The sequence below is a fragment of the Somniosus microcephalus genome, chromosome 14, assembly GCF_052327205.1.
Source record: "Somniosus microcephalus isolate GS21.2 chromosome 14, FLI_Smic_1.0, whole genome shotgun sequence".
In the NCBI taxonomy this organism is placed as follows: Eukaryota; Metazoa; Chordata; class Chondrichthyes; order Squaliformes; family Somniosidae; genus Somniosus; species Somniosus microcephalus.
The window spans coordinates 152610-180555 of NC_141000.1; the positions used below are offsets into that span (position 1 = coordinate 152610).

Genomic DNA, 27946 nt, shown 5'->3' on the forward strand with positions numbered 1-27946 from the left:
GTATTTGTGTATTGAAGGGGTACACTGGCTGTATTTGAGTATTGAAGGGGTACACTGGGTGTATTTGAGTATTGAAGGGATACACTGGGTGTATTTGAGTATTGAAGGGGTACACTGGGTGTATTTGAGTATTGAAGGAGTACACTGGGTGTATTTGGGTATTGAAGGGGTACACTGGGTGTATTTGGGTATTGAAGGGGTACACTGGGTGTATTTGGGTATTGAAGGGGTACACTGAGTGTATTTGAGTATTAAAGGGGTACACTGGGTGTATTTGAGTATTGAAGGAGTACACTGGGTGTATTTGAGTATTGAAGGGGTACACTGGGTGTATTTGGGTATTGAAGGGGTACACTGGGTGTATTTCAGTATTGAAGGGGTACACTGAGTGTATTTGAGTATTGAAGGGGTACACTGGGTGTATTTGAGTATTGAATGGGTACACTGGGTGTATTTGAGTATTGAAGGGGTACACTGGGTGTATTTGAGTATTGAAGGGGTACACTGGGTGTATTTGAGTATTGAAGGGATACACTGGGTGTATTTGAGTATTGAAGGGGTACACTGGGTGTATTTCAGTATTGAAGGGGTACACTGGGTGTATTTGGGTATTGAAGGGGTACACTGGGTGTATTTGGGTATTGAAGGGGTACACTGGGTGTATTTGAGTATTGAAGGGGTACACTGGGTGTATTTGAGTATTGAAGGGGTACACTGGGTGTATTTGAGTATTGAATGGGTACACTGGGTGTATTTGAGTATTGAAGGGGTACACTGGGTGTATTTGAGTATTGAAGGGGTACCCTGGGTGTATTTGAGTATTGAAGGGGTACACTGGGTGTATTTGAGTATTGAAGGGGTACACTGGGTGTATTTGAGTATTGAAGGAGTACACTGGGTGTATTTGGGTATTGAAGGGGTACACTGGGTGTATTTGGGTATTGAAGGGGTACACTGGGTGTATTTGGGTATTGAAGGGGTACACTGAGTGTATTTGGGTATTGAAGGGGTACACTGGGTGTATTTCAGTATTGAAGGGGTACACTGGGTGTATTTGAGTATTGAAGGGGTACACTGGGTGTATTTGAGTATTGAAGGGGTACACTGGGTGTAATTGAGTATTGAAGGGGTACACTGGGTGTATTTGGGTATTGAAGGGGTACACTGAGTGTATTTGGGTATTGAAGGGGTACACTGGGTGTATTTCAGTATTGAAGGGGTACACTGGGTGTATTTGAGTATTGAAGGGGTACACTGGGTGTATTTGAGTATTGAAGGGGTACACTGGGTGTAATTGAGTATTGAAGGGGTACACTGGGTGTATTTGAGTATTGAAGGGGTACACTCAGAATGTTTCTCAGGTTCTGGCACAACACAGAAAAAGAAGCAAAGTGTAATTTGAATAAGTGAAATACCGCTCGTGCTGCCGAATCTGGACACTAATGTGCAGGATCACACCAGGACTAGTCGATAATTCCCTTTGTCAAGGGAAGATCATGTCTGACTAATTTGATTGAATTTTTTGAGGGGGTGACTAGGTGTGTGGATGAGGGTAACGCAGTGGATGTGGTATACATGGATTTCAGTAAGGCCTTCGATAAAGTCCCGCACAGGAGACTGGTCAAGAAGGTAAGAGCCCATGGAATCCAGGGTGCCTTGGCACATTGGATACAAAACTGGCTTAGTGGCAGAAGGCAGAGGGTGATGGTCGAAGGTTGTTTTTGTGACTGGAAGCCTGTGGCCAGTGGGGTACCACAGGGATCGGTGCTGGGTCCCTTGCTGTTTGTGGTCTACATTAATGACTTGGATATGAATGTAAAGGGTATGATCAGTAAGTTCGCGGATGATACAAAAATTGGTAGGGTGGTAAATAGCGAGGAGGGTAGCCTCAGTCTGCAGGACGATATAGATGGGTTGGTCAGATGGGCGGAACAGTGGCAAATGGAATTTAACCCGGAAAAGTGCGAGGTGATGCACTTTGGGGGGACTAACAAGGCAAAGGAATACACAATGAATGGAAAGACCCTAGGCAAGACGGAGGGTCAGAGGGATCTGGGTGTGCAAGTACACAGATCCCTGAAGGCGGCGGAACAGGTGGATAAGGTGGTAAAAAAGGCATATGGGATACTTGCCTTCATTAGCCGAGGCATTGAATATAAGAGCAAGGAGGTTATGATGGAGCTGTATAAAACACTGGTTAGGCCACAGCTGGAATATTGTGTGCAGTTCTGGTCGCCACACTACAGGAAGGATGTGATCGCGTTAGAGAGGGTGCAGAGGAGGTTCACCAGGATGTTACCAGGGCTGGAGCGCTTCAGCTATGAAGAGAGACTGGGCAGGTTGGGTTTGTTTTCCTTGGAGCTGAGGAGGCTGAGGGGGGACATGATTGAGGTGTACAAAATTATGAGGGGCATAGATAGGATGGATGCGGAGGAGCTTTTTCCCTTAGTAGAGGGGTCGATAACTAGGGGGCATAGATTCAAGGTAAAGGGCGGGAGGTTTAGAGGGGATTTGAGAAAGAACTTTTTCACCCAGAGGGTGGTTGGAGTCTGGAACTCACTGCCTGAAAGGGTTGTGGAGGCAGAAACCCTCACAACATTTAAGAAGCATTTGGATGTGCACTTGAAATGCCATAGCATACAAGGCTACGGGCCAAATGCTGGAATATGGGATTAGGTTAGACAGGGCTTGATGGCCGGCGCGGACACGATGGGCCGAAGGGCCTCTATCCGTGCTGTATTACTCTATGACTCTATGACTCTATGACTATCATCCTCAGTTTACTGCACTGCAAAGGTTGGATGGTTGTGAAACGTTTCCTGGACAAAGTGAGAACGATCCTGCAGCTGCTGCCTTTATTTACATGAATTACTATTAGTTCAGGAAAATGAAACAGAGGCTGCTTTGATTTCACCACAACGAACAAACTCTAAATGGCCCTTTCACCCCTCAGACTTGGAATGGACTGTGCTCATATTTTCCAGTGTTTTCGATGCTCACGGCTTTTGTCTGATGATTTGTCAGATGTTTCAATATTAATCAATACTTTTCCGTGGTTTTCAAAGGAGTCTTGCCCCACTCGCGATTCAGTGCAGGCCTTGTAAATGGTTCCCTTCATGCAGGAGAACAATTACAGAAAATCATAAAAGAAGTGATGTGTTGACCCTGACAAGAAATTGGATGAATTTTGTGAAACGACAAAGAACTTTTTGTTCAATCTTTTGAAATTGGCCATTCCCGATTAGAACTATTTGTGGAGAAAAGCTTTAGGAAATCAGAGTTGTTTACACCAGAAAGGAGCTTACTTGTCTCTCCATTTCCTTCCTCGGTAAACCAGTTCTCATTTTCCTATGCTCTGGCCAGTTCTGACGAAAGGTCATCAACCTGAAACGTTAACTCTGTTTCTCTCTCCACAGTAGCTGTCTGACTTGCTGAGTGTTTCCTGCATTTCTGTTTTGATTTTGATTTCCAACATCCGCAGCATTTTGCTTTTGTATTAAGATAGATATATCCTGGTTGTAAAAGGCGAATAGGGAGGAGACAATAAGAGAGAGTCCCAAGTTAAAGTCTGTGGTGGGACGAAGCTGACTTGTAGATAGGTTGGAGTCAGTTTGGAGCAATGACAATCTCATGTCCAGGTCTGGAGACAGGTGTAGAGAGCGAGTGAATCTAGGAGCTGTTTGAGGGCAGACTATCAGTGATGTAAAGAAAAATGTAGAGACATATAAAAAAAAGCACTGGGTTCCTAAGTTTAAATGATATAAATAATGGGGCAGGAGACAGAAATGGAATCAAGCTTATCATAGAATGATACAGCACAGAAGGAGGCCAATCGGCCCACTGTGTCTGTTTGGCTCTTTGACGAGCTATCCAATTAGTTCCCCCTTAACCTCCTCTGCCTTAAGGAGAAGGTATATTTTGAGAAAGGAAGCTCATTAGGAGCAATTCCATGATTATTCCTCTTGTACTTTATTAGACCAAAGTCTCACTGCAATAACTTTTCAAATTCCTAACAGAACTTTGCTGACAAATTGCTGACTGATCACTCAGCCCAGCAGAGTGAAAGCCTTGGTGCCAGGAACTGCAAGCATAAAACTTGACGGGGGCGACGGAGGGATTGCAAAAGAAAATGGACAGTTCTTTTTGTCTTCTGCAGTTTTGTGTTGACCTGTTCCCTATGTCTTGAATAACACTGGAATTTCTGAAATGTTTGGAGGTTGTTCCTTAATTCTTCATTTTGCAGAGTCAGTCATGATTCAGTTGGTAATACTCTCGCCTGAGTCAGAATGTCAAGGGTTCAAGTTCCTCTCCAGATATTTGAGCACACAATCTAGGCTGACACTCCAGTGCAGTGCTGAGGGAGTGCTGCACTGTCAGAGGGGCCGTCTTTCAGATGAGACGTTAAACCAAGGTCTCATATGGCTTCTCAGGTGGACGTAAAAGATCCCATGACAATATTTCAAAGAAGAGCTGGGGAGTTCTCCTCTGTGTACTAGCCCATATTTATCCCTCAACTAACATCACTGAAAGAAAAATAATCTGGCCATTATCACATTGTTGCTTGTGGGATCTTGCTGTGTGTTAATTTGCTGCTGCATTTCTTACAGTACAACAGTGACTAAACTTCAAAAGTACTTTATTGGCTGTAAAGCATTTTGGGACGTCCGGTGGTCATGAAAGGTGCTATATAAATGCAAGTACTTTCTTTCTTCATGTATAACTGGATTAAAAGGAGCTCCTTTATAGACAATATGTAAGTGCTCCTTTCTGGGACTCTCTAGACAGCAACATCCCAATCTTGGCCATACCATCACAGGAAGGTGATGACTGATGGCTACGTGCTTTCCATTAGGTGGGAGAACTAGAGAGTCACTCCAGACTGTGGGCCTCCTAACGACCAACTCAAGAGCAGCAAAGGGCAGAGGTCTGGGACCATGGTGCTGTAGTGTATGTACCTTTAAGGGGAGAACTACTTTTACAGCTCCGGTATACTGTAGTACCGGCAGTGACCACACCTGTATATAAACCCTGAGTAGGGATCTGTACTGTTAGTTTTAGAGTAACCCTCATCCAGTAAACACCTGTTGATTGTTCCTCTGCAGTCTCTGTCTAGTTATTGAAGGACACCTACATCAAGATACACGGATCTAACATTGGCGACGAGTCGATTCGAACCTACCTGCAACTCTGCATCACCTCCCAGGGATTCGCTCCTGGAGAACAGTGCAAGAAGGCGGCCGAGTCCAGAAGTACGGGCGTCGACCATCCAGCGGAGACTTGAGCATCGCAGAGGAGGCTGTTGAGAGCTGGGCTTGGTTCTCCAGTCACGGTGGTCCAGCGAAACGGGCTGGCAACAGGTACGGCGCAGACCCAGACAGCGGCGGCTAGAACCGACCAACGGCACAGAAAAAGGCCGAGTAGCGTCGACGGGATAAGAGAAAGGGTAGAGCGCACAGGGCGCAGCCGGTGTTCAAGACCGAGTGGCGTCGACGGGAGAAGAGAGAGAGGGTAAAGCGCACAGGGCACAGCCGGTGTTCAGGACCAAGCGGTGTCAACGAGAGAGGCGCGCAGGAAAACGCGCAGAGCGCAGCCGGTGTTCAAGGGCTGAGCAGCGTCCGCGGGGAAGAAAGGAAAGCGCGGGAGACGCCATTTGAGCCGCAGCGGAGAAGAAGGGAGAGCGCGGGAGACGCCATTTTTGAGCCGCAGCGGAGAAGAAGGGAGAGCGCGGGAGACGCCATTTTTAGCCAGTCTAACCACACCCAGGGATGCCGAAGAGTGGCAGTGTCACAGCGTTCGACAATGAAATCGAAGATTGGGCAACATATGTCGAACGCATAGAAGTGTACTGCAAGGCGAATGAAGTGCCAGATGCCAGGAAAGCACTGGTATTGTTGAATTCCATGGGTGCAAAAACGTATGGCTTACTGCGAAACCTAGTAACCACAGAGAAGCCAGTGGAAAAGGATTTTGAAAGCATAGTGTCAATCCAACAGGACCACTTAAACCTCACACCGCTGCTGATAGCAGAAAGATTTAAGTTTCACAAAAGGAACCAGCATAAAGATGAAAGTAATGCTGAGTATTTAACGGAACTGCGCAAGCTATCGAAACACTGCTAGTTTGGAACGGGACTAGCAGATACTTTAAGGGACAAGTTTGTGTGTGGGCTTCAAAGTGAAGGAACCCAGAAACGGCTTCTATCAGAAAAGGACCTTACGCTGGACAAGGCTTTCAGCATGGCAGTATCACACGAAGCAGCCGCACGGGGCGCTGCAGAGATACAATGGAGACCGCAAGAATATGGCACAAATGAAATGTCATACGGAGCAGTGAAGTGCTATCGCTGCGGCAGAACAACACACGACCATAAGGATTGTTGGTTCAAGGACCAAGTGTGCAGACGGTGTGGAAAAGTAGGACACATAGCAAGAGTCTGCAGGTCGGGAAAGAAAACCAGCAGCAAGAAATCTCCACAGGAGAAGTACAAGAAGGTACATAAGGTGACGGAGAGTAGTTCAGACGAACAGAAAAGTGATACAGACTCCGGAAGCAAAGAGCTGGGTTGTCTGAAACTACATAATGTAATCAAAATGGAGGATCACCAAACTATCTGGGTCACGCTCAAGATAGACGGAGTCCAAGTGAAAATGGAATTGGACACAGGATCAGCCCTAACAGTCATAAAGCGAAGGGACTACAAGCGGCTATTCTCACATATACCCTTGAGAGATACAGAGATTGTCTTGAAGACGTACACGGGGCAAAAAGTCTACCCCAAAGGAAAAATAAGGGTGAACGTTATATATAACGGCAAGGAAACACCAAAAATGGACCTATATGTATTGCCAGATGGAGGACCACCACTACTAGGATGTGAATAGATCCGGAAGATAGTTAGATTGGCATTCCATACAAGCACTGACAGTAGATGCCAAAAAGGATGACGACGTCACACCTGGACGACTGTCAAAAATGCTAACTGACGCACAAGAAGTGTTCCAGGAGGGACTCGGAACACTAAAAGGCATAACAGCGACGATCAAAATAGAGGAAAATGCAAGCCCAAAGTTTTTTTTAAGGCCTTATGCGATCCGCCCAGCCGTCGAAGCAGAGCTGGAAGGTTTGGAACGTTCTGGAGTACTGTCCAAAGTGGACTGGAGCGAGTGGGCTACACCCATCGTTCCTGTAATGAAGAGGTCGTTGAGTAATACGCCTGGGGAACCAAAGAAGGTTCGCATCTGTGGGGACTTTAAGGTGACAGTGAACCCAGTCCTTCACACGGTACAATATCCGCTTCCACGGATTGAAGATATTTTCGCCTCGCTATCTGGAGGAAAACGCTTCACTAAGATTGATCTGGCCCAGGCATACCTGCAAATGGAGGTAGAAGAAGCCTCGAAACAGTACCTCACGATCAACACTCATAAAGGTCTCTACCAATACAACCGGCTGGTGTTCGGGGTAGCATCAGCTCCGGCTATTTGGCAAAGGGCAATGGATCAAGTCCTGCAAGGGATTACAGGGACCCAGTGTTATTTGGACGACATCCTGGTCACGGGCGAAAATGACAGTGATCACCTTGCCAACCTGGAGCAGGTGCTCACTAGATTGAAGGAATATGGGCTCCGAGCTAATCGCCATAAATGTGAGTTTTTCCAGAAGCAGATCTCGTATTGTGGCCACGTTATTGATGAAGAGGGGTTACATAAGTCCCCTGAAAAGATTGAGGCAGTAGTCAAGGCTCCAGCACCGGAAAATGTGTCACAACTGAGGTCGTTCCTCGGGCTGGTGAACTACTACCATAAGTTCTTGCCAAATTTGTCTACAGTACTACACCCACTGAACACCCTACTGCAAACGGGGGTACCATGGAAGTGGAATGACGAATGTAAACGAGCTTTCCAGAAGTGCAAAGAATTGATCACATCAAAAGAGGTGTTGGCTCATTTCAACCCAGCACTACCAATTCGGTTGGCGTGTGATGTATCACCCTATGGTATTGCAACAGTGCTGTTGCACAAATTCCCAGACAGCTCGGAGAGGCCAGTAGCCTTTGTGTCTCGGTCACTAACCTCAGCCGAGCGTAACTACGCCCAGATTGACAGGGAGGCCCTCAGCCTAGTGTGGGGAGTGAAAAAGTTCAACCACTATCTGCACGGGCAGAAGTTCACCTTGCTGACTGACCACCAACCACTTGTCTCCATCTTTAATCCAAAGAAGGGCGTTCCGGTGATGACTGCGCAACGACTACAAAGATGGTCCCTTTTACTAGGGGCGAACCAATATGAAAGCACGAAACAGCATGGAAACGCTGATGGGCTATCACGCCTGCCACTGCCTACTGTGGAGGAAACACCAGCAGTGGACCCTGTCGAAATATTTTATTCGACTATAATTGAACGCTTGTCAGTAACTAACGCGGATATAGAGAAGGAGACCCGAAGTGACCCGACACTGTTTCGGGTATATAACTTGACGGTGAAGGGATGGCCAACACATGGCGACTCACTGTTGCCAGCATTCTCATCCAGAAGAGAACAGCTGTCAGTATGCCAGGGGACCTTGATGTGTGGATCCCGAGTGGTAATTCCACCCAAGTTAAAGGAGAGAGTGCTCAATGAGCTTCACGAAGGCCATCTGGGAGGGGTGAAAATGAAAAGCCTTGCTAGGGCTTATGTGTGGTGGCCGGGGATCGATCAGCAAATCAAGGACCTGACAAAGAGCTGCTCAGGATGCCAGAAGGTCCAAAATGCACCACCACATGCCCCTCTACACCCATGGGAGTGGCCCTCCTCTCCATGGCAACGGGTGCATATTGATTTTGCCGGTCCATTCATGGACTCAATGTTTTTAATAGCCGTGCATGCGCACTCGAAATGGCCTGAGGTGATCAAAATGTCCTCCACCACCACGGAGAAAACGATTGCAGTCCTACGGACCATATTTGCCAGAAACGGCTTGCCAGAGCAGATTTGCTCTGATAACGGACCACAGTTTGTGTCCGAAGAGTTTCAGAAATTTATGAAAAGGAATGGGGTAAGGCATTACACATCCGCCCCGTATCATCCAGCCACAAATGGATTGGCAGAGAGGTTCGTACAAACCTTTAAAAAGGCAGTAAGGGCCATGTGCGATGACGACATTCCACTGCAGCATAAGGTGGACAATTTCCTGTTAGCCAACAGAAATGCGACACATGCAGTTACCAACCAGACCCCGGCCATGATGTTCTTTAACCGAAGGTTGAGATCTCATCTGGATTTGCTCAGACCAAATGTACGAAGAGATGTTGAGAATAAGCAACTCCAGCACATCAATGAGAAGCCGACAAGGAGCTTCAATGTAGGGCAACCAGTCTTGGCCCGCGACTACCGAACAGAGAAATGGCAACCAGGAACGATATGCACACGGCAGGGGCCACTAATGTACACAGTGGATGTTGGGGAGAACATTGTGAGACGCCATGTCGACCAGATCCTAGCGTCACAGGAATGAGTCAACCCCATGTCTCGCGTACCTGGTGATGAACCCGACATACAGGTAGCATCTACCCCAGAAACAGTAGCATCAGAAGCTGATGAACCAACCGACGACAGGGGGCCAGAATCGCCTCCGCACCAAGAGCAAGACACTCAGGAAAGGCGCTATCCAGAAAGGATCAGGAAGCCGCCCCAAAGACTGAATTGATAAATGGACTATTTTCAGTTAATGTTGCATGTTAAAAGTGTTAATTGTTCAATGAATGTTATGGTACTGTTAATCTAAAAGGGGAGGAATTGTAGTGTATGTACCTTTAAGGGGAGAACTACTTTTACAGCTCCGGTATACTGTAGTACCGGCAGTGACCACACCTGTATATAAACCCTGAGTAGGGATCTGTACTGTTAGTTTTAGAGTAACCCTCATCCAGTAAACACCTGTTGATTGTTCCTCTGCAGTCTCTGTCTAGTTATTGAAGGACACCTACATCAAGATACACGGATCTAACAGGTGCCATCCTTTATTCTTTGTCTGGCTCTTAGTCCAAGTGTTGTATGAGAATGTGGAGGAAATGAAATGAATTTGAAATAGAGGGGAAGTTGTGAATTCTCAGTATTACATATTACATAGAATTTACAGCACAGAAACAGGCCAATCAGCCCAACATGCTCATGCCGGTCTTTACACTCCTCACGAGCCTCCTTTCACCCTACTTCATCTCACCCTATCAGCACATCCTTCCATTCCTTTCTCCCTCATGTGCATATCTAACTTCCCCTTAAATACATCTATGGTATTCACCTCAACTACTCAATATGATAATGAATTCCACATTCTCACCATTCTCTGGGAAAAGAAGTTTCCCCTGAATTTCTTATTAGATTTATTAGTTACTATGTTATATTTATGGCCCTGAGTTTTGGACTCCTCCACAAGTGGAAACAACTTCTCTCCATTCTATTAAGGACATGAAAATCTGTTGCTACAGAACTCATAATTACTTCACAAAATGCCTGCTCTTCCCCTCCCTTACCCTTCACTTTCTCTCCACCCCTCCTCTTTACTTCCTTTTCTCCTCCTCTCCTCTTTCTCTTCACCACTGCCTTCTTTTTCCCACCTCCCCTCTTTCCCTTCTTCCCCTCCTTTCCCAATGGTCCCACAAAATGCTCTGAAAGGAAGCGGAAATAGCGCGTTTCAGTGGCCTAAAGCTAGACTGTCTACTCAACAGGCTATCTTCCCTTGAAATTACAGCTGTCAGCAGACTGGAGATGTGCTTTCACTGTTTTAATCATCTTCATGCTTACTGGATAAAAGATAAAACAAACACATGGTGCACAGTTACGGCGAGAAGCTCAGGGGCACACACCTCTCCTTGAATGCCTTTTCACCCATCTCTCTTGCAGCTCTTTTTACTTCTTCCGGCACCGCATCCTTCTCAGCCTGAGATACCTGATACACCTTGTGCCCTGCATCCAAACGATAAGGACCACCTTTCCCACCCAGGCCAGCAGTATCTCTTCCACCTGGAAAAAACAGACGTTGATTATAAAAGCACAAGTGTGGAAGCTCGTGATCTGGCTCGGGCAGTGAGGAGCTGAGCCATGCGAGCCAGGCCCCTGGTCTCTGCTGCGTTGGCTGGTTTCAGCCGGGTTGGTGACGGGGATGCAATAATTGGCCTCCTCTCCCCTGGGTTAGGAAGGTAAAATTCAGCCAAGACTCCTGTTCCTATCCAGTGAGTCCTGCTTGAATGGCTGTTGGGCAAGGACTGGATTGGACTCTGATGTCTTCTGTACTCAAATTGCCCATGGAACAGGCTTGAGGGGCTGAACGATCTACTCCTGTTCCTATGACACTCACTGCCCATGGTCACACAAAACGTACAAAATAAGGTGGACAGAAAAAGACCATCTGGTTCATCGAGTCACCCATCCACCATCAGCCATGATATCTCCTGGGGGAGAGGCAAAAAAAAAGATTTAAAAAACCCTAGGCCAATTCAGGGAAAAATAATTCTTGGAGATTCTTCTCCTACCCCCAAAGGCGATCAAAAATGAGTTCCAGAGGATAATAATGGCCACAAGGAAGGGGGGAGGTGGAACGAGGAGTGAACTTCTATATTAAATATATTCAAGAAGGAGTTAGATATATTTCTTAAGGCTAAGGGGATCAAGGGATATGGGGAGAAAGCAGGGACAGGGTACTGAGTTTGGATGATCAGCCATGATCGCATTGAATGGTGGAGCAGGCTTGAGGGGGCCGAATGGCCTACTCCTGCTCCTATCTTCTATGTTTCTATGAACTGGAGGAGGAGGGAAGAGAAGAATGAGGCAGGAAAAAGAAGGCGGAGGGGAAAAGGAGGCAGACAGGAAGTGAAAAAGAAAGTGAGGAGGGGGCAGTGAGAGGGGGAAGGGGAGAGGGGGAAAGGGAGAGGGGGAAAGGGAGAGGGGGAAAGGGAGAGGGGGAAAGGGAGGGGGTAAGGGGAGGATGAGCGGTAGAGGAGAGGGATGTGAGGGTGGACGAGGAGAGGGGGAAGGGGAGAGGGGGGAAGGGGAGAGGGGGGAAGGGGAGAGGGGGGGGAAGGGGAGTGGGGGGGAAGGGGAGTGGTGGGGGGAAGGGGAGTGGGGGGAAGGGAGTGGGGGGAAGGGAGTGGGGGGAAGGAGTGGGGGGAAGGGAGTGGGGGGAAGGGAGTGGGGGGAAGGGAGTGGGGGGAAGGGGAGAGGGGGGAAGGGGAGAGGGGGGAAGGGGAGAGGGGGGAAGGGGAGAGGGGGGAAGGGGAGAGGGGGGAAGGGGAGAGGGGGGGAAGGGGAGAGGGGGGAAGGGGGAGAGGGGGGAAGGGGAGAGGGGGAAGGGGAGAGGGGGGGGAAGGGGAGAGGGGGGAAGGGGAGAGGGGGGAAGGGGAGAGGGGGGAAGGGGAAGGGGAGAGGGGGGAGGGGAAGGGGAGAGGGGGGAAGGGGAAGGGGAGAGGGGGAAGGGGAAGGGGAGAAGGGGAAGAGGGGAGGGGAAGAGGAAGGGGAGAGGGGGGAAGAGGAGAGGGGAAGAGGAAGGGGAGAGGGGGGAAGGGGAGAGGGGGGAAGGGGAGAGGGGAGGGAAGGGGAGAGGGGGAAGGGGAGAGGGGGGAAGGGGAGAGGGGGGGAAGGGGAGAGGGGGAAGGGGAAGAGGAGAGGGGGAAGAGGAGAGGGGGAAGAGGAAGAGGAGAGGGGGAAGAGGAAGGGAAGAGGGAGAGGGGAAGGGGATGTGAGGGTGGACAGGGAGAGGGGGAGAAACAAAGAGGGTAAGTGGGAAAGAGGGAAAAGAGGGGAAGGGTAGGAAGGAGAGGGAGAGGGGGGATGGGGAAAGGGGGGATGGGAGGAGAGGGGGAGAGAGGGGAGAATGAGGGGGAGGAGTGACAAAACGGGTGGAAAATTTGAAGGAAATCAAAGCCATAAAACTGAATCTTGTCCTTTCCCATCGAATTAAAGTGCAGGCAATGAGAAAGTCACATCCCTATGGGCCGTGAACTACAGCACAACCTGACCTTGTATCTCAGCTAAGAGCAGATTTATTAACGTAATGAAGAGGTTTGACAGAGTGAAAAGGGAGAGTCGAATTCCTCCGCTTGGGGAGTCAGGGAGGAGGCATCAACAAGTTAAAATGATCACTGAGGGAGTGAAGAGAAATGTCATTACACAGACATTTGTGGGAGCAAGGAATGCTTTAACACAGGCAGAGACCGTTACATTTTTGAAGGGAAAATTGGATAAATATTTGAAGCAGAGGAAGGTGCAGGGCTATGGGGAAAGAGCGGGACAGTGGGATTAGTTTTGGATTGATACAGGGCTATGGAGAGAGAGTGGGGCAGTGGGATTAGTTTGCGATTGATACAGGGCTATGGGGAGAGAGCGGGGCAGTGGCATTAGTTTTGGATTGATTCAGGGCTATGGGGAGAGAGCGGGGCAGTGGGGTTAGTTTTGGATTGAGACAGGGCTATGGGGAGAGAGTAGGGCAGTGGGATTAGTTTTGGATTGATACAGGGCTATGGGGAGAGAGTGGGGCAGTGGGATTAGTTTGGGATTGATACAGGGCTATGGGGAGAGAGCAGGGCAGTGGGATTAGTTTGGGATTGATACAGGGCTATGGGGAGAGAGCGGGGCAGTGGGATTAGTTTGGGATTGATACAGCGAAATGGGGAGAGAGTGGGGCAGTGGGATTAGTTTTCGATTGATACAGGGCTATGGGAAGAGAGTGGGGCAGTGGGATTAGTTTGGGATTGATACAGTGCTCTGGGGAGAGAGTGGGGCAGTGGGATTAGTTTGGGATTGATACAGGGCTATGGGGAGAGAGCGGGGCAGTGGGATTAGTTTGGGATTGATACAGGACTATGGGGAGAGAGTGGGGCAGTGGGATTAGTGTTAGATTGATACAAGGCTATGGGGAGAGAGTGGGGCAGTAGGATTAGTTTTGGATTGATACAGGGCTATGGGGAGAGAGCGGGGCAGTGGGATTAGTTTGGGATTGATACAGGGCTATGGGGAGAGAGCGGGGCAGTGGGATTAGTTTTGGATTGATACAGGGCTATCGGGAGAGAGCGGAGCAGTGGGATTAGTTTGGGATTGATACAGGGCTATGGGGAGAGAGTGAGGAGGGAGTGGGGCAGTGGGATTAGTTTGGGATTGATACAGGGCTTTGGGGAGAGAGCGGGGCAGTTGGATTAGTTTGGGATTGATACAGGGCTATGGGGAGAGAGCGGGGCAGTGGGATTAGTTTGGGATTGATACAGGGCTATGGGGAGAGAGCGGGGCGGTGGGATTACTTTGGGATTGATACAGGGCTATGGGGAGAGAGTGGGGCAGTGGGATTAGTGTTAGATTGATACAGGGCTATGGGAAGAGAGTGGGGCAGTGGGATTAGTTTGGGATTGATACAGGGCTATGTGGAGAGAGTGGGGCAGTGGGATTAGTTTGGGATTGATACAGGGCTATGGGGAGTGGGACAGTGGGATTTGTTTGGGATTGATACAGGGCTATGGGGAGAGAGCAGGGCGGTGGGATTAGTTTCGGATTGATACAGGGCTGAGCGGGGCGGTGGGAATAGTTTGGGATTGATACAGGGCTATGGGGAGAGAGTGGGGCAGTGGGATTAGTTTGGGATTGATACAGGGCTATGGGGAGAGAGCGGGGTAGTGGGATTAGTTTCGGATTGATACAGGGCTATGGGGAGAGAGTGGGGCAGTGGGATTAGTTTGGGATTGATACAGGGCTATGGGGAGAGAGTGGGGCAGGGGGATTAGTGTTAGATTGATACAGGGCTATGGGGAGAGAGCGGGGCAGTAGGATTAGTTTGGGATTGATACAGGGCTATGGGGAGAGAGCGGGGCAGTGGGATTAGTTTGGGATTGATACAGGGCGATGGGGAGAGAGTGGGGCAGTGGGATTAGTTTTGGATTGATACAGGGCTATGGGGAGAGAGCGGGGCAGTGGGATTAGTTTGGGGATTGATACAGGGCTATGGGGAGAGAGCGGGGCAGTGGGATCAGTTTGGGATTGATACAGGGCTATGGGGAGAGAGCGGGGCAGTGGGATTAGTTTTGGATTGATACAGGGAAATGGGGAGAGAGCGGTGCAGTGGGATTAGTATGGGATTGATAAAGGGCTTTGAGTAGAGAGCGGGGCAGTGGGATTATTATGGGATTGATACAGGGCTATGGGGTGAGAGCGGGGCAGTGGGATTAGTTTTGGATTGATACAGGGAAATGGGGAGAGAGTGGGGCAGTGGGATTAGTGTTAGATTGATACAGGGCTATGGGGAGAGAGCAGGGCAGTGGGATTAGTTTTGGATTGATACAGGGCTATGGGGAGAGAGCGGGGCAGTGGGATTAGTTTTGGATTGGTACAGGGCTATGGGGAGAGAGTGGGGCAGTGAGATTAGTTTTGGATTGATACAGGGCTATGGGGAGAGAGTGGGGCAGTGGGATTAGTTTTGGATTGATACAGGGCTATGGGGAGAGAGCAGGGCAGTGGGATTAGTTTGGGATTGATACAGGGCTATGGGGAGAGAGTGGGGCAGTGGGATTAGTTTTCGATTGATACAGGGCTATGGGAAGAGAGTGCGGCAGTGGGATTAGTTTGGGATTGATACAGTGCTATGGGGAGAGAGTGGGGCAGTGGGATTAGTTTGGGATTGATACAGGGCTATGGGGAGAGAGCGGGGCGGTGGGATTAGTTTGGGATTGATACAGGGCTATGGGGAGAGAGTGGGGCAGTAGGATTAGTTTTGGATTGATACAGGGCTATGGGGAGAGAGCGGGGCAGTGGGATTAGTTTTGGATTGATACAGGGCTATCGGGAGAGAGCGGAGCAGTGGGATTAGTTTGGGATTGATACAGGGCTATGGGGAGAGAGTGAGGAGAGAGTGGGGCAGTGGGATTAGTTTGGGATTGATACAGGGCTTTGGGGAGAGAGCGGGGCAGTTGGATTAGTTTGGGATTGATACAGGGCTATGGGGAGAGAGTGGGGCAGTGGGATTAGTTTGGGATTGATACAGGGCTATGGGGAGAGAGCGGGGCGGTGGGATTACTTTGGGATTGATACAGGGCTATGGGGAGAGAGTGGGGCAGTGGGATTAGTTTGGGATTGATACAGGGCTATGGGGAGTGGGACAGTGGGATTTGTTTGGGATTGATACAGGGCTATGGGGAGAGAGCGGGGCGGTGGGATTAGTTTGGGATTGATACAGGGCTATGCGGAGAGAGCGGGGCGGTGGGAATAGTTTGAGATTGATACAGGGCTATGCGGAGAGAGCGGGGCGGTGGGAATAGTTTGGGATTGATACAGGGCTATGGGGAGAGAGTGGGGCAGTGGGATTAGTGTTAGATTGATACAGGGCTATGGGGAGAGAGTGGGGCAGTAGGATTAGTTTTGGATTGATACAGGGCTATGGGGAGAGAGCAGGGCAGTGGGATTAGTTTGGGATTAACACAGGGCTATGGGGAGAGAGTGGGGAGAGAGTGGGGCAGTAGGATTAGTTTGGGATTGATACAGGGCTATGGGGAGAGAGCGGGGCAGTGGGATTAGTTTTGGATTGATACAGGGCTATGGGGAGAGAGCGGGGCAGTGGGATTAGTTTGGGATTGATACAGGACTATGGGGAGAGAGCGGGGCAGTGGGATTAGTTTGGGGATTGATACAGGGCCATTGGGAGAGAGCGGGGCAGTGGGATCAGTTTGAGATCGATACAGGGCTATGGGGAGAGAGCGGGGCAGTGGAATTAGTTTTGGATTGATACAGGGAAACGGGGAGAGAGCAGGGCAGTGGAATTAGTTTTGGATTGGTACAGGGCTATGGGGAGAGAGTGGGGCAGTGAGATTAGTTTTGGATTGGTACAGGGCTATGGGGAGAGAGTGGGGCAGTGGGATTAGTTTTGGATTGATACAGGTCTATGGGGAGAGAGTGGGGCAGTGGGATTAGTTTTGGATTGATACAGGGCTATGGGGAGAGAGCGGGGCAGTGGGATTAGTTTTGGATTGATACAGGGCTATGGGGAGAGAGTGGGGCAGTGGGATTAGTTTTGGATTGATACAGGTCTATGGGGAGAGAGTGGGGCAGTGGGATTAGTTTTGGATTGATACAGGTCTATGGGGAGAGAGCAGGGCAGTGGGATTAGTTTTGGATTGATACAGGTCTATGGGGAGAGAGTGGGGCAGTGGGATTAGTTTTGGATTGATACAGGGCTATGGGGAGAGAGTGGGGCAGTGGGATTAGTTTTGGATTGATACAGGTCTATGGGGAGAGAGCAGGGCAGTGGGATTAGTTTTGGATTGATACAGGTCTATGGGGAGAGAGTGGGGCAGTGGGATTAGTTTTGGATTGATACAGGGCTATGGGGAGAGAGTGGGGCAGTGGGATTAGTTTTGGATTGATACAGGTCTATGGGGAGAGAGTGGGGCAGTGGGATTAGTTTTGGATTGATACAGGGCTATGGGGAGAGAGCAGGGCAGTGGGATTAGTTTTGGATTGATACAGGTCTATGGGGAGAGAGCAGGGCAGTGGGATTAGTTTTGGATTGATACAGGTCTATGGGGAGAGAGTGGGGCAGTGGGATTAGTTTTGGATTGATACAGGGCTATGGGGAGAGAGTGGGGCAGTGGGATTAGTTTTGGATTGATACAGGTCTATGGGGAGAGAGTGGGGCAGTGGGGATTAGTTTTGGATTGATACAGGTCTATGGGGAGAGAGTGGGGCAGTGGGATTAGTTTTGGATTGATGCAGGTCTATGGGGAGAGAGTGGGGCAGTGGGATTAGTTTTGGATTGATACAGGTCTATGGGGAGAGAGTGGGGCAGTGGGATTAGTTTTGGATTGATACAGGTCTATGGGGAGAGAGTGGGGCAGTGGGGATTAGTTTTGGATTGATACAGGTCTATGGGGAGAGAGTGGGGCAGTGGGATTAGTTTTGGATTGATACAGGTCTATGGGGAGAGAGTGGGGCAGTGGGATTAGTTTTGGATTGATACAGGGCTATGGGGAGAGAGTGGGGCAGTGGGATTAGTTTTGGATTGATACAGGGCTATGGGGAGAGAGCGGGGCAGTGGGATTAGTTTTGGATTGATACAGGGCTATGGGGAGAGAGTGGGGCAGTGGGATTAGTTTTGGATTGATACAGGGCTATGGGGAGAGAGTGGGGCAGTGGGATTAGTTTTGGATTGATACAGGGCTATGGGGAGAGAGTGGGGCAGTGGGATTAGTTTTGGATTGATACAGGTCTATGGGGAGAGAGTGGGGCAGTGGGATTAGTTTTGGATTGATACAGGTCTATGGGGAGAGAGCGGGGCAGTGGGATTAGTTTTGGATTGCTGTAGCTAATCTCCAGCACAGACAGAATGGACCAAAGGATGCTTTGCGGCAAGGTTCAGCTTCATTTTTAAGATATGTCACATAAATTACATCTACCGTAACAGCCACATTGCTTGAAAAGTTACAAACCCATAAAAGTCTGTGAATGTTTTTGATAACTGATCTACTGTATCGAGCCTGGGGTGAAAAAGGAGCAGTCTGTGCAAAATCAAAGGAAGTTGGGTAAAGAAATAAAGAACTTGCATTTATATAGTGCCTTTCACAAGCTCAGGACATCCCAATGCTCTTTACAGACACTGAAGTACTTTTTGAAGTGGAGTCACTGTTGTAATGTAGGAAACGCAGCAGCCAATTTGTGCACAGCAAGCTCCCACAAACAGCTGCGTGATAATGAGCATATAATCTGTTTTCGTGATGTTGTTTGAGGGATAAATATTGGCCAGGATACTGGAAGAACTCCTTCAAATAGTGCCATGGGATCTTATACAACTACCTGAGAGAACAGCCTTGGTTTAACGTCTCATCTGAAAGACGGCACCTCCGACAGTGCAGAACTCCCTCAGCACTGCACTGGAGTTTCAGCCTGCATTATGTGCTCAAGTCTCTGACTCAAGAGTACTACCCACTGAGCCACAACTGACACCTAAACTTTGGGTCAGAATTTGCTGTCAAAATAATGGCAAGGCTAATGATGGTTGCCGTTATTCATGGGTAAATGGCACAACAACTTCAGGGGAGGAGCAGATGCACGGTTAAACGTGAATATCCACAAGTTGCTGTCCGAGTTACGATGCTCCACCGTTAGCTTTGTGAAAACGGCATCGTGCCCTTAGTCTCCCCATTTTGTTTTTAGGAATTGCTGTTTGTGCCCATTAAACTCCACAGAAAGTTAAGTCTTGTCATTACACATGTAAGCAGCCTTTTAACAATGGGAGAAGTGTTATTTACTGCCAATCAACCTCTCTGGCACCAAAAATTAACTATTACAAGTGTGGAGTCTCATTCCTTCAGAATTTGAATTTTACGGAGAGATTTTTTAAATGTCAAATTTTTTATTTACATTTTTTCCCCTTACTTTTCCTTTCTGTCTGTTCTTTTTTTCCCTCTTAATCCAATCTTGCTTTCCCTCTCTTTATTTCTCTTTCCGTACCTGATTTGACGTTGAATTCGCCCGCTCTAATTTACCCTGCTCGGTACTTCCGCTGTTTATTTCCCAATCCTTAAATCCGACTGGATAAGGAGAAACCCTGTTGCTTGCCCTGTTCACTCAGGTCCCAGATGCCCTGTTTCCCTCACTGCAATGTTATCAACTCGCACTTTCAGCAACTTTGTGGGCAAAATTTGTTTGAGCTGAAGGGTGCAGGGGCAAGTCTAACTAATGGCAGACGCCCTGCGACAGCAAAATCTGGCCCATTAACAACTTTCCTATAAAAATGCATTCCACATGCACCAGTGGTATGGAGCTGGTTAAGGCAGATCAAATTATTATTCAATTCATGATTTCTGCAGTGCAGACTATGAAATGACAGGGATTACACCTCCTGCACAGTAACTAACAACACGTGTGTTTAGGAGCAATGAAGACTGATTGCTTGTAACAAATACTATAAAGGCAGCTGCTCAGGGACAAACCTTGGTAGAACGATCTGTATAAACCTGCTCCTGTATTAAATTATGCTGAAGGTCACTGTTAGCTGCTGCTTAGTATCGAATTCTTTAAGTGTAGCTTCTTCACTATATGTTGATGGAGAGACCCAGCCACCCAAAGGGGTAAAACAATAGATAGGCCATCTGGGAACACAGGAACAAGAGTAGGCCATGCAATGAGATCATGGCTGATCTGTATCTTAACTCCACCTACCCGCCATGGTTCCGTAACCCTTAAGAGCCTTGCCTAACATAAATCTATCAATCTCAGTTTTGACATTTTCAATTGACCCCAAGCCTCAACAGCTTTTTGGGGGAGCAAGCTCCAGATTTCCACTACCCTTCCTGACATCACCCCTGAACTGCCGAGCTCGAATTGTAAAGTTATGCTCTTTCAGACTGACACAGATATAGTGTGAGCTTCTCCTGCACTACCAACAAGTATCTGGCCCCAAGGCACAACATTTCATCTTATGAAAGGTGAGCGATATCAACAATGCTACACAGAGCAGGAACACTTCATCAGCTGTGTAAATGGAGTTAATTCACCAAGCTGAGGGCTGGAGTGAACTATGTTGCGAATAAACTGCCTGCAAATTTACCCAAAGAGTGGTGAGAATGTGGAACTCGCTACCACAGGGAATGGCTGAAGTGAATAGTATCGATGCATTTAAGGGGAGGCTAGATGAGCATATGAGGGAGAAGGGAATAGAGGGTTATGCTGATAGAGTTAGATGAGGAAAGGCGGGAGGAGGCTCGAATGGAGTATAAACGCCGGCATGGACTGGTTGGGCCGATGGCCTGTTTCTGTGCCGTATAGCCTGTGTATCAGTGCACTCCACATTACTGTTCACATTCTTTCCCATCACTCGTGCTGCAGATATTACCGGAGATTGCTACAGTGCGGCCCGAGGTGCAAGGGGGGTTGGGTGGTCTCTTTACATCACCCAAGCTTTTGCTGAGGGTCTTGTTTCAAACAAAGTTTCAATCACGTGGAATGCATTATTTGTTTGCTCATATGTCCCAACGCTATTTATCCAGTTTTCTTTGATTGGCACAGGCTGCTCGCTTTTTCACCCTCTTCAGATGCAGTCAAAAACTAAAAACATTCTGTTTATATGACTCCCATTTATTTTTTATAGGGTTGGAAAGTTTGGTTGCCTTTCAATATTAACTTTCCAATGCCAGCACACTGTTACCACAAGACCAACATTGGCAGGGCCTGGCTCGAGGCCTGGAGACAGACCGTGGTGGGACGGGGAGAGAGAAAACATTACAAAAAAAGAACAAGGCTTTTCAGTTAACAACCAGCACGTAGCTAACTTCGCTGTTCCATACAACTCTTGCTGTTTTGTGACAACCTTCTGTGTCAAGTGCAAGAAGATACAGGGCAGCGCGTGCCAGCTGCCAAAACTGTAAGATGCTCAGACTGCTGAAGGCAGCGGTTGTCGCCACCGAATCCGAGAAAGGATATACGGTACACCCAAAATTGTAACGCCTCAAAACGCCTTAAATCTCCTCTTAGCCTTCTTTGCTTCAGTGGAAATGGTCCCAATATCTCAAGCATCTCCTCATATCATCCTGGTGAATCTAGGCTGGACGCTCTCTGTGGCCTTAATGTCCTTTCTGTATTGGGGCAGACAGCACTCTAACGGTGGCCAACCTTTGGCTTTGTACAGACCGATGATAACTTCTTTGCTCTTGGACTCTGAGCCCATTTAATGCATGGTATTTGCAGCCCACTGAGTGACAAGTCTTTCACCCATCTATCTGAGAAGGATTTGAAGCCAGATCCCAAAGGGGAAAGGACAGTGTAACCCAATGCAGTCCAATCTCCATAATGACGATTTTTGATTTTTTTAAAAATTTCCTTAGCAATTAGTGATATACATAGATACATAGAAGATAGGAGCAGGAGTAGGCCATTCGGCCCTTCGTGCCTGCTCCGCCATTCGATGAGATCATGGCTGATCTTTTAATTCAGTATCCCGTCCCCGCCTTCTCTCCGTAACCCTTAACCCCTTTTGCCCGTAGAAATATATCTAATTCCCTCTTAAATATATTTAATGAGCTGGCGTACACTGCCCTCTGTGGCAATGAGTTCCACAGGTTCACCACTCTCTGAGTGAAGAAATTCCCCCTCATCTCTGTCCTAAATGGTTTAGCCCTTATCCTCAAATTATGTCCTCTAGTTCTGTTCTCACCCGCCAAGGGAAACATTCCTTCTGCATCCAGTCTGTCTAGACCTGTCAGAATTTTATACACTTCTATGAGGTCCCCTCTCAATCTTCTAAACTCCAGTGTGTACATCCCTAAACTACATAGTCTCTCCTCATAGGTCATTCCCGCCATTCCTGGTATCAGCCTGGTGAATCGCCGCTGCACCCCCTCCATGGCAAGAACATCCTTCCTCAGATGAGGCGACCAAAACTGTACACAGTACTCGAGGTGTGGTCTCACCAGTGCCCTGTACAGCTGCAGCAAGGTATCCCTGTTCCTGTATTCTAACCCTTTTGCTATGAAGGCCAGCATACCGTTTGCCTTCTTGACTGCCTGTTGCACCTGCATGCTCGCCTTCAGTGACTGGTGTACAAGAACACCCAGGTCTCTCTGTACTTCCCCCTCTCCCAATCTATTGCCATTTAAATAATAATTTGCCCTCCCGTTCCTGCACCCAAGGTGGATAACTTCGCACTTGTCCACATTATAGTGCATCTGCCATTTATCCGCCCAATCGCCCAGTCTGTCCAAATCGCTCTGGAGCTTCCTGGTCTCTTCCTCTGAGCCCACCCCCCCTCCTAGTTTAGTGTCGTCTGCAAATTTGGAAATGCTGCATCCGACTCCCTGATCCAGGTCATTAATGTAAATTGTGAACAGCTGGGGGCCCAGGACAGATCCCTGTGGTACCCCACTTGTTACTGCCTGCCATTCAGAAAATGAGCCGTTTATTCCAACTCTCTGTTTTCTATCTGACAGCCAGTTCCCTATCCACGCCAAAACTTTCCCCTTTATCCCATGAGCCTCAATTTTCCATGCTAATCTTTTATGTGGGACCTTATCGAAGGCCTTTTGGAAGTCCAGGTACACCACATCTACTGGCTCTCCCCCATCTATTCTACCAGTTACTCCCTCAAAAAATTCCAATAGATTAGTCAAGCACGATTTACCCTTTGTAAATCCATGTTGACTCTGTCCTATCCTGTCCCCATTTGCTAAGTGCTCCGCTATTTCATCCTTAATGATGGACTCCAGCATTTTGCCCACAACTGATGTAAGGCTTACAGGTCTGTAATTACCTGCTTTTTCCCTACCCCCCTTTTTGAATAGTGGGGTAACGTTAGCTACCCTCCAATCCATCGGCACTGTTCCCGAGTCTAATGAATTCTGAAAAATCATCCTTAGTGCATCCGCTATCTCTAGGGCCACCTCCTTCAGTACCCTAGGATGCATGTTATCAGGCCCTGGGGATTTGTCCACCTTCAATCCCTTTAGCTTCCTTAACACCATATCCTTAGAGATATTGATTTGCGTCAGTTCCTCCTTTGCCAATGTCCCTATTTTTCCCGATATCCCAGGGAGGTTTTTTGTGTCTTCCTTCGTAAAGACTGACCCAAAGTATGCATTTAGTTGATCTGCCATTTCCTTATTTCCCATTATATATTCCCCCGTATCTGACTGCAATGGACCAACTTTGGTTTTCACCAGTCTTTTCCTTTTGATATACTTATAAAAGCTTTTGGAGTTAGTTTTTATATTTTCCGCCAGCTTGTTTTCGTAAGCTATTTTGCCCCTCTTGATTATGCCCTTTGCCCTCCTTTGCTCTATCTTAAACTGTTCCCAATCTTCCGCTCTGGCGCTTTTTTTGGCTATTTTATACGCCCTATCTTTGGATTTTATGCTGTCTCTAATTTCCCCTGTTATCCACGGTTGAGTCACCTTTTTAGATTTCCTTTTATGCCAGATTGGTATAAACAATTTTTGCAATTTTGTCATTCTATCTTTAAATGTTTGCCATTGTTTATCTACCTCCAGTCCTCCCAGGAACGTTGTCCAATCAGACCTACTCAGTTCCCGTCTCATGGCATCATAATTCCCCTTGTTTAAATTCAGGACCTTAGTCTCTGAGTCAATTTCTTCGCTCTCCATTTCGAGTGAGAAATCGATCATGTTATGATCGCTCTGACCCAAGGGTCCCCGTACAACAAGATTACTGATTAGTCCCTTCTCATTGCACAGTACCCAGTCCAATATAGCCTGTTCCCGAGTTGGTTCCTCGACATATTGATCCAGATAACCATCCCTCAAACACTCAAGGAATTCCTCCTCCTCATTATTTTTACTGATTAGGCTAGTCCAATCTATATGTAAGTTAAAGTCACCTATGATGACAGCTGTGCTCTTATTGCACGCTTCTCTAATTTCCCTCGTGATGCCCTCCCTAACCTCTATTTTACTATTTGGAGGCCTATATACCACTCCTATTAATGTTTTTCGCCCCTCGCTATTTCTTAGCTCCACCCATATAGATTCTGTATTAACTGAGTTAATATCCTTCCTTTCAATTGCATTTATCCCCTCTTTTACTAGCAATGCTACCCCTCCTCCCTTTCTTTTTTGTCGATCCTTCCTAAATACTGAATACCCCTGTATGTTAAGCTCCCAGCCCTGCTCACCCTGCAACCATGTTTCCGTAATCCCAATTAGGTCATAATTATTAACCTCTATTTCCACAGCTAATTCATCTACCTTGTTCCTGATGCTTCTCGCATTAAGGTATAAAACCCTCAGGCTTTTTTTATGCTCACATTTTTTATGAATTAGTTTGGCCCTTTGTTTTTTGTTCCTCACCCTTTTATCATTTATTTCTGTCTGCCTTTCACTTTCCTCTATTTCACTACATAGGTTTCTAGCCCCCTGCCATACTAGTTTAAATGCTCCCGAACTGCTTTATCAAAAATTACCCCGAGAACATCAGTTCCATCTCTGCACAGGTGTAGACCGTCCCTTTTGTATAGGTCACACCTACCACAAAACTGGTTCCAATGCCTCAAAAATTTAAAACCCTCCCTCTTACACCACTGCTCAAGCCACGTATTTAGCCTAACTATCCTGTTCTCTGTACTCTTACTAGCACGTGGCACTGGTAGTAATCCAGAGATTACTACCTTCGAGGTCCTACTTTTTAGCTTGGCTCCTAACTCCCGAAATTCTACTTGTAGGACCTCTTCCCTTTTTTTAGCTACGTCGTTGGTACCAACATGTATCACGACAACTGGCTGTTCCCCCTCCCCCTCCAGAATGTTCTGCACCCGCGCCGAGACATCCTTGACCCTTGCACCAGGGAGGCAACATACCATCCTGGAGTCTCGGTCGCGACCACAGAAACCCCTATCTATTCCCCTTACAATCGAATCCCCTATTACTATAGCCCTGCCACTCTTTTTCCCTCCCTTCTTTGCAACAGAGCCAGTCATGGTGCCATGAGCCTGGCTGCTGGTGCCTTCCCCCGATGTGTCACCCCCCCCGACAACAGTACCTAAGGCGGTGAACCTGTTGCTAAGGGAGACAACCCCAGGGGATTTCTGCACTACCTTCCTGCCCTTGATATGATCAGAAAGACTTCCACACCGCACAGTTGGTGTTTCCCGACAGTTTCAGAAAAAAGTTTCATGCAGAAAAATAATGAGAAACTGCAGGAGGATCAATAACCAGAAGAATCAGATTTAAAATAATTGGCAAAAAATCCAGGGGAGAGATGAGGAGAAATCTTTTTACTCAGCGAGTTATGATGACCTGGAATGTGCTGCCTGAAAGGGCGGTGGAAACAGATTCAATAGTAACTTTCAAAAGGGAATTGGGTAAATACTTGAAGGGAAAAAAATTGGAGGGCTATGGGGAAAGAGCAGGGCTATGGGACTAATTGGATAGCTCTTCAAAGAGCCGGCACAGGCATGATGGGCTGAATGGCCCCCGTCTGTGCTGTATGATTCTGTGATGTAAGTGTACTGTGCAGGATTGAAACTGCTGTGTCTTCAGGCTGACTTGGAGCTCAGGAATGGGTTTTTGAGCCCAGATCCCAATCAGCTAAAACTCAGCAGAGACGGTGGGTTAGAAAGCGGAATGTTCTGGATTAGTGCGGAAACAGTGTCCAACTATTACCAAGACTGGGCAGTGGGCACGCTCTGTGAGAAACTGCCTGGCTGGTGTCAGTGTGGCCACTTCTTTGTCAAGCAGATTGAAGGAGGCCCTTCAATCATCAATTTAGAAGGAAATAAGAGGATAATCAAGCAATAAGCACATGGAATGTGACCAGGGGTCAGAATGCAACATTCGAATTCCTGAGACGCAGTTAGCTTCTCTTTTAACTGGTGCTGAAGTGTTTTTAATCAAAAACCGCACAGCACCGAGACTCACCATAATCATGTGTCAATATGAATGGTCTGTCTGGAAAGCAAAGCAGATGGGCGACATCACCATTAGAAACCTGACACTACATCCCTATTGCTGCCCCTCGTCAGGTACTGGAGGCATCTACTATCAAACATTTCAATTCACTTCAGCATTTCTCTGTACTGGGGTGCCATTCATATTAACCCTAAGGTCTTGTTAAAAATACGAATAAACCCAAAACACTTGGTCATTTTTTTGGTTTCAAGCACCTTATCAATCACCATTGTGAGGCTATGATGTGCTGGGTAGGAGCAGGTCTATAAATTACCTGGGTGTATGGAGGTTACTGCCTCATACGCTCACCTCTCACTGACCGCCACTGGTTTAATAACAAGCAACACCATTACCACTGGAAAAAATTTGCAGGGGGAAAAAAAGAGCCATTTAATAAAACAAATTGGTTGCTGCTTTAAAATGCAGTGCGACGGAGAAGACATGTTTCATTATTTTCAACAAGTGACTTGAAAATAAAACGGCAGCGAGTGTAAAACTGAGATTTTCATCGGACTGTCTCCTCGTTATCTTTTAAGATCAACGGTTCCAAACATATCAAGGTTCAATCTTTGACATCTGCTGGGCCTGCAATTCTAGGGTAACTCCCGCCCAGTGTGTGACACCTGAACAAGTCTAAGGTTAACTGGGAGGCACATGTGTGGGAAGGCAGGCATTTGAGTTACACTGAGGCGAGAATCACATGACTGCGGGGGTTGGTGGGGGGAGGGAGGGTGGCAGGAGGTCATATTGGGAAATGGCACAGCCTCGGCCTGCTATATTCAACCCATTAAAAATATACCGGGGTGGACACTGACATTTATGTTGTGCCATCAAGACAAAGGAAGTGTGCACAAGACTGCCTACCTGCGGGTTACAATTCCAGTGAGAGAAATATATTTCCATAGACAAATTGTACAAGGTTTGTATGTATTGAACTCTGCCCTTCGAAACAGGAAGGCCAGACTTGGCCACAAGTCCTCATTTTCCCACCCGCATCCTGCAAGTCATGGTGACAGGTGACAACCTGTAGATCATTTCAGTGTGCACTCCCAGTAAGGAGCGCTGCCTGCCTGCCTGGAGCACATATCACACATTCAACCACATCCCCGCTCCCCATCACCCCCAATCCCATGATTTTATTTGGTCCCGGGACTGAAAATTGTCCACAACGTATGGCCGAATTTCCCAGCAGGCAAGGCAGCCCAGCGGAAGTGCCAACTCGGAAGATGAGCAACCCACCTGCCATAGAGTACAAAGCTGGCCACAAATATCTTGCAGACGTAGTGAGTGAATTACTGACTGTCTACTAAGCGTATAATGGAGTTAAGATACAGATCAGCCATGATCCAATTGAACGGTGGAACTGGCTCGAGGGGCTGAATGGCCTCCTCCTGTTCCAATGAGCCAGTCAAGAATACATTGGGGACAATACGTCAGCTGGTGCCCATTGGTAATTTGGGGGTGTACCGCCGGTGATTTTCCGTCCATTGATGTCACCCACAAATATGCCGGTGGTGGATGAGCTTGCTTCATCAGTGAACACTCGTA

At 47.7% G+C, this 27946-nt stretch overlaps 1 protein-coding gene across 1 annotated transcript in view; it reads right to left on the bottom strand.

Moving 5' to 3' along the window:
• vwa8 (von Willebrand factor A domain containing 8) overlaps window positions 1-27946 on the bottom strand; it is a 458807-nt gene that overhangs the window by 55427 nt on the left and 375434 nt on the right. Inside the window, exon 40 of the mRNA XM_086006090.1 lies at window positions 10847-11003. Within this exon, the coding sequence (XP_085862216.1) occupies window positions 10847-11003 (157 nt within the window). The remainder of the gene's footprint in view (window positions 1-10846; window positions 11004-27946) is intronic.